This window comes from Apus apus, chromosome 1, assembly GCF_020740795.1.
Source record: "Apus apus isolate bApuApu2 chromosome 1, bApuApu2.pri.cur, whole genome shotgun sequence".
In the NCBI taxonomy this organism is placed as follows: Eukaryota; Metazoa; Chordata; class Aves; order Apodiformes; family Apodidae; genus Apus; species Apus apus.
Window position 1 is genome coordinate 139,573,485 of NC_067282.1, and position 14,061 is coordinate 139,587,545.

Sequence of the window (14,061 nt, forward strand, 5' to 3'; positions counted from 1 at the left end):
GCACAGGCAATGCCAGGCAATAAGCAGATGAATAACTGTGACAGAAGAAGCCAGGACTTACAATGAGGTGGCAAAAATTGCAAAGAGAGCAATGAGATGAATATTATGACCACTGTAAGATTAGCTTTTTAATACCAAAATGGGTTGGAGCATAAACAAACTAGATGAAGCAGGGTAGCAATATACTTTGATACCCACATCCTCTCCAATCCACGTTCTAGTACAAGAAAATTGGATATTCAAAAGCTTTGACCCATTTGAAAACAAAGGTATCACACATTTTTCATGTAATAGAAATCAACATTCTTTACTCATTGCATATGGAAAAACAAGTAAATCACTTACCAAGGATTAATATAAAATGCCAAAAGATAATCAGTCCAAAGGCATGAGGGTAGCAGAGTTAGGAAAGCAAATACACTTCTACGCCTGTGAGCATTAATAAATAACATACATAAAGATGAAAAAGTGAGGAGAGTTAGTAAGACAAACAAAAATCAGGAGATCAGCACATTCTATTTTAAAAATCAGCTAAACTGATAAATGTTTCCTCTTACTTATTTCGCTAGAATATTATTAGCATCCATAGAATTTTTATTCCTCAATCTGACACCTTGTGTGTGATTTTCAGACATGCAAAATAAAATTTCATATGATCAACAAAAATGTGTTTAGATTTTCAGATAGCAAAATAAAATTTTATATGATCAACAGAAATGTGTTGTATGGTATTGGTTCAGGCCTGTTAATTGATAAACTGGCAGATTTTCCTAGAGTAAAATATGTTTGAAAATCTCATCCAGAGGTCTAGAGGTCTATGGCCATTACATAGATACTGGTAAGTGTATTTTCTGATGTTTTGAAATATTTCAGGACAGACATAGTTTGCTTTTACCATGTATGACTATGATAATGTCCCTCATTTGTTCATGCAACTGATCCTGTGGACATCAGAACATTTGTATTGGAGAGAAATTCAGATCATTCCAATATTTCTAAATACTCTCTCCTGAGTTAGATTTCTGAACAGCCATATAACATTTTGCAGAGTCACATTTTTAAGTGTTTTAAATTCTGTCTTAGTTTTCCAGCAAATCTTTGAGCTTCTAAATGTGGTTTCTATGAATAACTATTCACAGCAGATTTCATTGTGACTAAAGGAAATTTGAGTACAAAATAACTCTAAACTTCTGTATTTGCAACCTGTTTACCAGATTCTGCTATAATATAGATATATATTTTAAGAAATATATAAAATATAATACATATTCTATGCTATAATCCAGGAAACCCACTCAAGCCTAATCTAGCTATTGGCAGGGTGGGATACAAATGCTTTGCAAAAAGTGAAAAACTGATGAAACTTAAATAAAAAATGCCCCACTAGTAGGATTTTTTTGCCAAATACACCCTCAAGTGTGTTTTTTCCCCATTAAAAAATCTGCTGTCCTAAAAGCAGCACCATCCTTCTAGAGATGTTCTGAAGAGGAACAACAAAGTGCAATTTCCTTTTTCAGTACTCTTGGATCCTATGAAATTGGCAGATATTGTGTTTTCCCTGATAAACAAGTCACATCAAATGTAATAATCTTTAACCTTAATCCTTCTGCCCAGGCAGTGAAAACTTCAGGTTATGCTTCAAAGCAGTTTTGCTGCTGAAGAAAAACGGGCAGGGCAGTTTCTGCAGGGGGACCTTCCCCAGGCATTGGTTAGGATTGTGTGGATCAGCCAGAAGAAAAAGAGCCCTTTCTAGTTAAGCATCTGCCATAGTGGTTGTAGCATCAGAGTCTTAGGGCTTACCCATCACTAGGGTTTCTATGGGACTGGACTGAGGATTAAATTTAGTTTTTCATAAGCAGATTTCTGGTGCCACAGAGAGGTTCTCATTAGGCTTAGAAAAGTGATGATGTTGCTGGAATGCTCCTCTTTCCTTTGGGAAATTTCAATTGAGGTTTTTACTTCCTCTTGACTACAGAAGCAGAAGGAATTATTCAAGCCTGGGTCTTCTGTCACCATCAAATCATCATCAGAAACTTCCACACCTTATCAAATCACAGACTAATGTGCTTGCAGATCTACTTGTATTGTTCACAGATTAGGGACTTTGACATTGAAAACAGTTTATTTTATTCTACAGATGAAAAACATGTAATTGCCTAGTAATTCCTGGAATTGTACAGTCTTTCACCTACTGCTCAGGTGTACTGAACTATTTAATTAAAAGAAAGAAATGCATAGATGGCTCAAATTCTGAAAATTCCGATGAGCTGAGGTTTCCTTAGGAATCAGTGGATATGCTCATAGCTCCCTGACTAGATCCCTGGAATGATCCCAAGCAAATTTGGTTTCTTAATTCTTCTACCTGTCTTTAGGGCCATATTTTCCATGCGGCTGCCTGGATGGACAGTGAATCTGGTCTTGACATTAGACAACAGAGGCACACGAAAACAAGATACCTTTACTAACTCTCAGAGAACTCAGAACCATAAGGTTAGGGCATGCTGCCTTTGGTTACCAACATTTTTGGAGTTATTAAGTAGGAATATTTTTCCTAATTTATATTTTTATAACATAATTTATGTATGTATACATATATGCATATATACACATATACACACACATATACTAAATCAAGCAACAAGAACCTTAACTTTTACATCCAAACCTATGAATTAATTCCACTTCCCACAAAATAGCCTTTTATGATTTTAATAACATCTGTTACTAGTTTAATCATTTGATTCAAGTTTGGATATTTAATTAATATCTGTGTTTGAGCTTCTGCCACCTTTACCATTAATATAGTCCAAGCAAGAGAAGCTGAAAGAGAGATTAGTTTGTATTGCATACAGCTGGCTCCTATTAAAGCTAAACTGAGCAAGTGAAGCTCATTTAGTATACAGTTAATTAACAGTGCAGTGAGTATTGACAAGTTTTGCTGGTCTTGTTAGTTCAGTTTGCATGCTTATTAGCAAAAGGCTTGTTGTGGTGCTGCATGAATCCATTTAATCCTGTTCTTGCTGCCACGCTGTGTCCCACAAGATCATGGAAGTACTTCCCTGCACACCAACTCCTCTTTCCAACTTCTTAGCTGTCAACAAAGCTGACCATGGGTGTAAAACCAAGGTGCATATTTTACTTTTCCTACATATTGGCATGGGGCTGACAGTATGCTTTTAAATACCCGCATTTGTGACTTCCAGGGGAAGATAAGAGATTTCTGCAGATACTGCTAATAACAAAACAGGAAACCTTGGGTCAGTCATTAGCACTCATTGGATTATCAAGATAGGAATGAATATGACCACACTGGTCCCAGTCAGGTAGCTCTCAAAGCCCTTTTGCTTCTGTAAAAGCTAATCCTATAGACTTTCTTTGCTAAACTACTTTTCTCTGGCTGATGGTATCAGTGATGGTTTGGAGTCCATAGTCAGTGCCTCCAATTCCTGCAGATGGCTTTCTAGACTAACATAATTGTGTTTTTCTCCAACAGCACTGAACATTAAGTTGCAGCAAATATTTGAGTTGGCTTGTCCCTGTCTTGCAATGCAAGGAAAAAATAATTAATGGCACTGCATGAAGACCGTTGCTAATTGGTCTACAGGCAAGCTTACTCTTGGATGGAAATACATCTCTGGAAGTGGAAAGTGCGAATGGATTTATAGATCAAATTTCTACACTTTAGTTATTTTAGGAAATATGTCTGTAAGAAAGGGGAAAAAAATTAAAAAACAACAATGCCCAAAGCACCTTTATGCAACTTGGTTGGCATGTACATACATCATCCCAACTAAAAATATCAGGTGACAGAGCATATAGTCTTTGGTCATCGTTGGAGAAATAAAATACTAAAGTAACAGGTATAGTAGTTTTATCTTAAAAAGGAACAGTGATGACATAAAAAATAAGCACTTAAGACTAAACATCATATTTGCTGAGATGGGAAAAAACATAATTAAAAGCTTTGCTTCAAACACTTACCAATTATAGGGAAGCTTTCCATCTCTCTCTAAAGATGCAAAATTGACAAAGGTTCCAGCCCCACACTCCCTGTTTCAGGAAGACCATTGGGTACAAAGTTACAATGTTTGGATTCACAAGGCTCATAATGATTTTCATGTAACAAAGAACTCTCCCAGTTGTGAAGTGTTGAACACTCACACCTGTGACTATGTCTGAGATAATCTGTGATAAACACAACTGAAATCTCTTCACATTGTTGTCCAAAACCAATAAACGTTCACCTGAGATCAGGCTTCCTAATAATGCTTAAAGAGAGAAATAAAGGACAAGTTGCTAATAAATATGACTGAGGAAGACCTGTTCACAAAGGCATGTAATGATAGGACACGCTTAATGGTTTTAAGCTAAAGTAAGGTAGATTTAAGTTGGACTTTAGGAAAAAGTTCTTTAATAAGAGGGTGGTGGATCACTGGAACGCATTGCCTAGAGAGGCAGTGGAGGCCCCAACCCTGGAGACATTCAAGGTCAGGCTTGATGGGGCACTGAGCAACCTGTTGGAGATGTCCCTGCTTGGGGGTTTGGACTAGATGACCTTTAGAGGTCCCTTCCAACACAATACATTCTATGATTTTCTTATTCTAAATATATCAAATAGACTACATCTTCAATTCAGATTTGGGCTTTCTGGCCCTAGCTAGTTGCTAGTCTCAGTACACGTGCTAAATATCTATCTTTCTATACTAAATATTCACTGTCCCAACTGTAAGGAGAAGATGTCTAATTATCTCTATTTGACATGAGCATGGTAATTTTGAGTTCGCAACATAATTTTGAAACAACACTGAATTTCCTGAATAACATTACAAGGAACTTATCACAAGTCCATTGTTTTCAGCTACGATTAATAAACTGACTTAACTATTTTTGCTTTCGTGATTTAAGCAAACAATTCCTTGCAGCTTCTCATTGGATTTACTTTTTCAGTCTCCTCCTGGGACTTTTTTCTTCTGTGGCTAGAAGCAGCCATGAAGAGAAAAAGAAAAAGCTTTGGGTTGCCTGCACAGTAATTAAATAAGAAAGACAACTAATTTTCACAGGATTTTCACAGAACCAGTTACATGTAAAAGGAACAAACCACATCATGTTCGCTGAAAGAGACAGCCTGCAAAATATGTGTGATATGGTCATCTGTTGCCTGGAATACATAGCCAAGACACAACACATAAAATGCAGTGTCTGCTGGGTAGCTAGTATTGTGCTAGTGTAAGATTCTTCATATAAGTTTTTTACATTAGATAATTTCCTTGCTTGACGCGGGAGAGTAAATTAATATAAAACAGATTACATAGATTATAAAAGGATGAAGCCTCCAAGACTCCTCCAAAACTAGGAGGTGAGCCACATGTAGAAGGTTTGGAGAACTCTCCACAGTTCACTCAGGCCATAACGTAACTCACATGAAAGTGAACTGTTACAGGTAAGACCTCCAGCAAAAGGAAATTTAATTTCAATATTCAGGTAGAAATGATTGGCACAGACAGCTAAGGCAGACCAGGTTCTGAAAAAAGGTTTACTCCTACAGGGTGATTTTCCCATCCTTTGTATAATAGAACAAATGAGGATCCTTAATGATATACACAAATAGCAGAACCTGAGATCCCTTCTGGATTTGTGGATCTCAGTCTGGCTGCATCTTGACTGTGTAGAAAGGCAAAATCTACATGAGCGCATATGCTCTATCCCATGCTGCAGTTCCCATGGGAAGGAAACCCATATCAGTGCAAAATGTGGACAACTGCAAGACCAGAATTTGGGGGCAACTGGCATGTGCTCTAGAGAGAGGTTCACAGAGCCCTGGGTACACCCTTCCTTGTTCTGGCAGTTTGGCTTCAGAGTTCTCTTACAACCTCTATGATTCTATATGAAAGATTTGCAAAGCATCTTGATATCCTGCTCATGCCCAGCTGCCTCAGATCCTAATTGTCCTTTAGGTTCCTGACACAACCCTTTAGTAATACGGGATTGCTCCCCTTATGGACCCAGTCTTGCAAAGCTCAAAATAAGACACAACTTGAAGCTTATAACTCAGGTCAAGTATGAAAGTAGGTAGATGGAGAAGACATATTTCTAGACAGCAGCAGGACAACTATTTTGAAGGTATCCTGTTCACAAGCATCTCAAGCATAATTCATGCACACAAGCATCCTCAATTACAAATATTGTCATGCTGTGTTTGTATCATCTGAGATGTTTGAAATTAGCATAAATCTGGACATACCTGGCCATTTGTAGATGTTTTCTTCTGAGTACAACAAGAGTCACCAGCAGCAGTCCAATCAGAAGGATACTTAGGATGGCTAACACGGAGATTACCACTACATTGGGATTCATCTCTGTGACTGTACATACAAATAAGGGCTCTTGGTTATTTGAGTCAGAAGTGCTGAAAGTTTGTGTTTTCTTTTTTCTCCTGAATTTTGATAGTGTTATTTTTCTGATCTCAATCAGCCTGGACTTTTAGAAAGAGAAAAGTACATGACCAGAGATAAAGTGTTTTGGTAAGTTATTGCTCTTAAAAACTTTCTGTGGGGATATGACTTCACTCTGGCATTTTGTTAAACTTTGGCATGTTCCTATGATTTTTATTCCCTTTCTAACCAACATTCATAACACAAGAGTGAACACAATATAAAATACAGATATTCAGCATCATCTGTGTCTCCAAAGCCTATTTTGACTCTGAGGTTCTTCAAACAATAATCAACACCTTCTCTGACCCAAAAGCAAAATAATAGGCTGAGGCTCTGTAACATACTGAGTTGAAACTGATTTATTTACTTTGGCAAATAAACCTTAACAAAACATTCTGTTTTAATTAAGAGCTGGTATCAAATCTCAATAACAAAACCTTGATTATTTTTTTTTTCCATATCACATGCTTATCAACTCTATTACTATGAGATCACATACCCTGTTCTGCTCATTATATAAGAAACTCTCTCTACTTGCTCAGAATAACTGTACATCCACAGTTGTCTAAAGAAGCATTTTTTAGATTAAAAATCATGAACAGTTTTAAGCTAAGTATCAGAACCGCAGCATGGAGTGGTGTATAAGGTACAGGACACTGATCATTCTGAAGGGGAGATTTTAAAGGAAAGTCCAGTGCTCTGGGCAGTTCAACACTGATATTCTTTCTTCGGAGTCAGTAAAGAGCCAGGCTTCATGATGTGCCCAGGGAGCCTCCATCAGGAACTATCTCTTTGGGGTGTGACTGCTAAAGATCCTACAGTGGCCCTTCTTATCTCTCATCCTATCTTCACTTCCTCACTGAAAGCAGAAATTTTTTTTTGCCTTAGCAGCTTATAGATCTTGTTCCCCTCTTGTTTGGACTTGGCGGAGAAGGCATTTTTCTCCATAAATGTCATCAAGCAGTACCCTGATGTTCAGCCTTCATACCACAAACCAGGTGCTTGATTTCTAAAACCCTGTAGAGAAATGACCCTCTAGTTTATGTTTTTCCTAGTCAATCCACAATCAGGGATTTTTCTTTTTGAAGCTGTTTCCCCTTCCCATCCACATCTGGCAGCCTTTCCATGACACAAATGACCCTTGGTGCTAGCATTACTGATAGCAGCTACAGAAAGCAAACAGAAACAGATGATGTAGCAAGAGGAGGAAGAGGAAAACAGGGAAGTGCTGCTTACCCATGGTGGAAACTGCTATGAAAGTAGGGATGCTGGGGCTATTGTGGCTGAAGGTGGTCACACTGCAGTTGTAGGAAGTGGCAGGGGTTAGGCTGGAAATGGTCACTACGTGTGAAGAGACAGTGACAGGTTCCTGCAGACATGGGGAAAAACACACAGAAATTTGCCTCTTCTGTAAATGCAAGAGCACAAATCAGTGCTTCCCTCTTCACCCACATATTTGACCAGGTGAAGTCAAATCTGGTGAAAGAAACCAGCTCTTTGAAACTTAAGGAAAGTAACCTGTCCTTGAAAATAGGCAGGTAGCCCAGCAGTCTGGCAGAAGAGGGGAGAGGAAAAAGGACGAAAACAGCAGTGGGAACAGCCCAGAGCACCCTAGGGAGACCTAGAGCCCCTTGGGGAGGGCAGGGACATGTCTCACAGGCACACACTTGGTGGGGGAAAGCTCTGTGACCCCTGGAACATGCCCAGAGGTGGGCAGAGTTCATGATCTCTGGTTACTAAACCATACAGGTAGGAGGAAAACAAAGTTGTTTTTACTCAAAGCACAGCCAAGGCAGTCACAGTATCCACACTCTCATATGAATGTGTGTCATGTCTGACTCTGATGCAGTTCCTCTGGACATGAAGAACTGTGAGCCTTCTGAGTGGCCAAGGTGAAAAACAAAAGCTAGAGCAAAGCTTTACAATAATGATTATGATCAGATATCCCACACCTCATTTCTTCTAGCTAGTAGAAACTCTTTACATAACATATTTATACAATGTTCTAATTACTATGTCCCTGATAAACACCTTTGGTTTTTATAAATGCTGATATGGCAAAAGACAACAAGTACAACACGTGCATTGACTTAAGGATACAGCTCCTTAAGGTCCTCAGGCATTTTTTCTGTCCTCTCCAGAAGAACCCAGGGTGGGTTGCAGATGTGAAAACAGGGACATTGAGCCAGTGGTTTAGAAAGGGCCAGGATAAGCTTTATGAATTAACTCTCTCCAGATGGGGAGTGCAAGTCCCAAGCACTGGATTTTTGCAGTGGCCTGTTTTTATTCATGTGCTTTTTCTAAGACAGTGAGGTTGCAGTGCAATTCTGAAGTGCATCACACAGATAAAATCACGTGTACATGAGCTGAAAGGAGGAGTCATTGTTTGGCAACTGGACCTAGCAGGATGTTTTCCATTTTCCCCTCTGGGAAATTTAAATTAGTCAACCAAAGCCCAAGATGTTCAAACCCAGAAAGCTGTTGCTTTTCACTTTGCTGATTTTAAAATGAAGGAAAGGGACAAGTTTGTGTAATTAGCATGGAAAATCACAAATAACTCTCACAAGTCTTACGAGAAAAAATTCTTTTTTACAGTTCAAAAAGGAGCCCTACCATTTTTTTCACAGAGACAGGAGAGTGATGAATCTAATGAGAAGTGAGCTGACAATCTGTGCATTTTCCAGTGCCAGATATTCATGTCAACAAATGAGACACCCACTGAAGCTCCTGCTAAATGCAGCAGTCTTTTCCTGATGTTCTTAAAATGGATCTGCTCTGCACTACAGCAGTAAATCCTGTGGTACCCTGCTTGTCTGATCACATCGTTATTTTCAATCTCTGCTAAGTGGATAATGACTTTTGTGATCTTCAGCTATTCACTGTGAAAAAGCAGGAATGTAGATGTGGAATCCAAACTACCCAAAAGATTAAAGTGCATTGAAACATTTGTTTTTTTCTCTAGTCAGTACCTTTCTCAGTTACAAAGGAACATTAAATAATTCAGATTAGTCTTCCATAGGATTAAATACTGTGTATGTCTCTTTTGGGATAATCAGTGGTGTAAGAGGGTTATTTTTTACTTTATTTCTGAATGATTACCCAGTATGTGTAACAGTCCACATGAGAGGATGATGTTTCACAGTATGTAATCATAGTTATTCACTACACCATCAGCCAAACCACAAAGTAAGCCTCATATTTTGCACAGTATTGAATGTCAAGGAATTAAAACTACTACTGCTCTATACTGCGCAAATAACCATTACCAATCTAAACACTCAGATATTCAGGTGGCCTCTGAGTACAGGTTCCTAGCTGGACAGACAGAAAAGTAGGTTCATTTGGGAGGCTGAGAAGGTGGGTCTCGAATGAAATACTCTAAGAGACAAAATGAACAGCAGCCACATTTGCAGCATAAAGTTACTCTTTGAATAGCAGTGAATGTCCTCCTGAACTTCAGTTAACAGTTTGCAAAACTAGGAATAGTGTAAACCAGAAATAATTAAATGCTGCACAAAAGATCTCATGGCATCTAAACATGTCCCGTTTTCCCACACCTTACCAAGCTGCCTGACCTTTTTTCCCTTCCTGTCCATTGACATGCCCTTAGTTTTGTGACCTTCATATTTTGCACAGTATATTAGAGCCATTTTCAAGAGCAGCCAAAGACTTGACACAGTCAGATGTTCATAGTTTCTGTTCAACTAGTTACAACCTCATCAATACAGAAGCCAATATTAATATTGCCAAATAATGAAATATTTTAGCATTTTATATTCTTTAGTAGTTTAGCTTTTAAAGGTTTAATTTAGAACCACCTCACCACATTTGGTTTAATGGTCTAACCTGTGTACTGAGCATAAAATGTCATTGGGCTTTACATACAAATGCTAAGCAGCAGACACCAAACCAGAAAGATGTAAGGTCCACTCTCAGTTTCAGAGATGAAGAGCAGAAACCACAGAAGAGATGCTTACATACCTGGACTTTTGTTTCCTGACTAGATCCAGCCTGTTGGCAATAGACTTCAAAGAAATCAGCCACTCCTTCTTCCACCCACAGCAGTGTCACGGAGGTCTGAGTCTTGTTGACAGCAAACAGTGATTTGGGAGGGGCTGGTTCTGGTTAAGAGAAAATCTCCTTTCATTAAGCTTATCTTGAAACTTCCAGACAACTGAGAAAAGGAACCCTTGAACAAAAGAGAAAGCAATGCCTGATGCCCTTCTATCTTTCATTTCCTTCAGATAAAGCCTGCCAACGTAAAGCCCTGCCTCTCATGATGACAAGCTACCACTGTAAAATGGGAAGATGATGAAGTGTCTCGGTTTTTCTACTCTATTTAAACTGTTCTCTATTTGAACAGTTGCGTAATTATTTCACTTCCCTTTTCAGTAGTCCTTGTTTGAGGATGATGAGTGTGTTCTATTAATAGAACAATGTTAGCAGAAACCCATTTGGGCTGTCCACCTGTTAGCAACACATTTGGCCTGAGAAAGCTTTTCTTTTTTGCCCCAGGAGACAATAAAGAAGTAGCTTTCCACAAGCAAAGACTGTCTAGGTCCATTTAATTGTAGCAGAGGAAATATTTAGTCAATTAGCAGCTTAAAACAATTCTTGTCTTTTTTTTTTTTTTTTCTTCCAGGCTAACATTTAAGAGCCATTGGGTCTGTGTTCATCTTGCTAAGCTGCAGTAATTTTCTCTCCTCACTGGATGCAGAGGTCCAGATCTCAGGGGTTTTCATCTATTGCTGTGATTTTTGTTGCTTTTGTGCCAAAGGAACTGACAATGGGCAAACATTAATAGAATCACAGAATGGTTTGGGTTGGAAGGGACCTTCAAAATCATAGAATTGTTATAGTTGGAAAAGACCTTCAAGATCATCAGGTCCAACCATCCACTGTACAACCCCTAACCACTAAACCATCTTATGAAACACCATGTCTACCCCTTTTTTGAACACCTCCAGGGACGGTGCCTCCACCACCTCCCTGGGAAGCCTGTTCCAATGCCTCACCACTCCTTCTATTAAGAAATTTTCCTAATATCCAGTCTGAACCTTCCCTGGCACAGCTTGACCGCATTTCCTCTTGTCCTATTTCTAGTCACCATGGAGAAGAGGCCAAGGCCCATCTCACTGCAACCTCCTTTCAGGTAGTTGTAGAGGGCGATGAGGCCTCCCCTCAGCCTCCTCTTCTCCAGGCTGAACAGCCTCAGCTCCCTCAGCCTTTCGTCATAGGACTGGTTCTCCAGACCCCTAATCAGCCTGGTTGCCCTTCTCTGCACTCTCTCCAGCACCTCAATGTCCTTCTTATACTGTGGAGCCCAAAACTGCACACAGTGCTCAAGGTGCAGCCTCACCAAGGCTGATTAGAGGGGCAGGATCACCTTCTGGTCCTGCTGGTCACACTATTCCTGATGCAGACCAGGATGATGTTGGCCTTCTTGGCCATCTGGGCACACTGTTGGCTCATGTTCAGCTGGCTGTCAATCAATACCCCCAGGTCCCTCTCTGCTGGGCAGCTCTCCAGCCACTCCTCCCCAAGCCTGCAGTACTGCCAGGGGTTGTTGTGGCCCAAATGCAGGACCCAACATTTGGCCTAAGTGAAACTCATGCTACTGGCCTCACCCCTTCAATGAAGCCTATCTAGATCCCTCTGCAGAGCCTCCCTGCCCTCAAGCTGATGGACACTTTCACCCAGCTTGGTGTCATCTGCAAACTTACTGAGGGTGCACTCTATCCCTTCATCAATAAAGATGTTAAACAGGAGTAGCCCCAGCACTGAGCCCTAGGAAACACCACTCGTGACCACCCACCAACTGGGTTTAACTCCATTCAACACAACTCTTTGGACTTGGCTGTCCAGTCAGATTTTTATCCAGCAAAGGGTGTGCACATCCAAGCCATGAGCAGCCACTTTCTCTAGGAGAATGCTGTGGGAAACCTTGTTAAAGGCCTTGCAAAAGTCAAGGTAGACAACATGCATAGCCCTTCGCTCCTCCAATAAGTGTGTCACCCTGTCGTAGAAGATCAGGTTAGTCATACAGGACCTGCCCTTCATGAACCCATGCTGACTGGGCCTTATCACTTGGTTGTTCTGCATGCACTGCACAACCCTCCTGGCACTTTCCACAAGACAAGGTTCCTCCAAGACCCATCCAACATGGCCTTGAACACTTCCAGGGATGGGACATCCACATCTTCCCTGGACAACCTGTTCCAATGTCTCACCACACTCATAGTGAAGAACTTCTTCCTAAAGAAGAAACATACAAGGGTCTGATGAGGAGACAACCCCATGACAGGAGACATATGGAGGGTCCTCCAGGGAGTGATGGCATCAGAGATACTCTGAAACATGGATGGGGGTCTGTATCCAGCATCCTTGGCTTTGTGTGGGGTGGCCTCAGCTCTCGCCATACAGGGTCACCTCACCACCTGCGGAGCCAAGGACTTGGCAGGCAGTGGCCCATGGGAGGCCACACAGACCTCCAGTGCAGGCCATGCCTCACTGCATTCCTGCCCGAACCAACCTGGAATATGGAAAGCACAGGAGAACTGGAGGGGAAAAATTTAAGAGCAGGAGGGAGAAGCAAAAAGCCTAGTCATAGTGTTAAGACAAGATATACTTTTTTTCCCCAAGATTATTTAAAGACCAAGGCTTGATCTAGATTTTCATCCTGATGACTTCGCCCAATGGGTACTGGCAATACTTAGCTTTCAATGCCTCAGGCATGCTGGGCTCCTTTGGTTTGTCTTCAGAGAGTGCAATGTTTAGGTTGTTCATTTCTGAGCTGTTCTCCAGAGTTTTCAGATTTCCTAATCAATGGATATTCAATGAAAGCTGTCATTCTCAAACATTCTCAAACCTGATTCCAGGATCCTGACACACTACATACAATGCTATGTACTACAACATTTTCCTCTTACTTTTTCCCTTCTCATTCTGTGAGATGCTGTCATAGGAGACTGCGCATGACGTGTAAAATCCATCAAAAAAAAACTTGGCAGAAAGGACTTGCTCAAGTGGTTATAGACATTTTGGAGATATATCTGATTTTCAGACAATCAGACCACTGTTCTAGTGTTGAAGGCTGCCAAGATCACATTGACATTAGGGAGAGAGTTGGATAGGGACTGAGGCACATTCACATGCCTTCTTTTGTGTCACAGGGATTGCAGTGTACATGTCGTCACAGAACTACATTGGAAAGCGTTCCTGTCTCTTAATTACGCCCATATATCTGCTCTTGGATTCAGAAACACATTCCATCCCTCACTACAGGTAAAAAATGGCCTCAATTAAAATATGAGTTTTGCATTTGGGCATTATCCCAAGCAAATCCTCCTTTTGCCTCCAGCAAATGGCTTGATTTTTCTGCAAGTGGAAAGCTGCCAGGAGGAAGCAAATATCATGGAGGGAAGAACATTTGGCAGGAGTGCTCAAGTGACTGCCAAGTGCTGAGTTGTCTGTCATTTAGAGTCAGTTCCCACTACTGCTAATTACAACTCCCATTGCTCCCTCAGAAAAAAAGAAGGAAAACCTCTGGTAAAATATCCTGTCTATTCAAGGTGCAAATAGCATAAAGAAAATAAAACAAAACAAAAAAAAACCCACTCAAACCAAC

General features: G+C 40.3%; 1 protein-coding gene across 4 annotated transcripts in view; it reads right to left on the reverse strand.

Annotated features, from left to right (window-relative positions):
- The window catches only part of PTPRO (protein tyrosine phosphatase receptor type O), a 153,445-nt gene that overhangs the window by 19,595 nt on the left and 119,789 nt on the right, over positions 1-14,061 (reverse strand). For all 4 annotated transcript variants that reach the window (XM_051618387.1, XM_051618404.1, XM_051618395.1 and 1 more), the window contains 5 exons: positions 10,416-10,555; positions 7,671-7,803; positions 6,242-6,362; positions 3,982-4,050; positions 346-429 (listed from right to left, as the gene is read on the reverse strand). In XM_051618387.1, the coding sequence (XP_051474347.1) occupies positions 346-429; positions 3,982-4,050; positions 6,242-6,362; positions 7,671-7,803; positions 10,416-10,555 (547 nt within the window). The remainder of the gene's footprint in view (positions 1-345; positions 430-3,981; positions 4,051-6,241; positions 6,363-7,670; positions 7,804-10,415; positions 10,556-14,061) is intronic.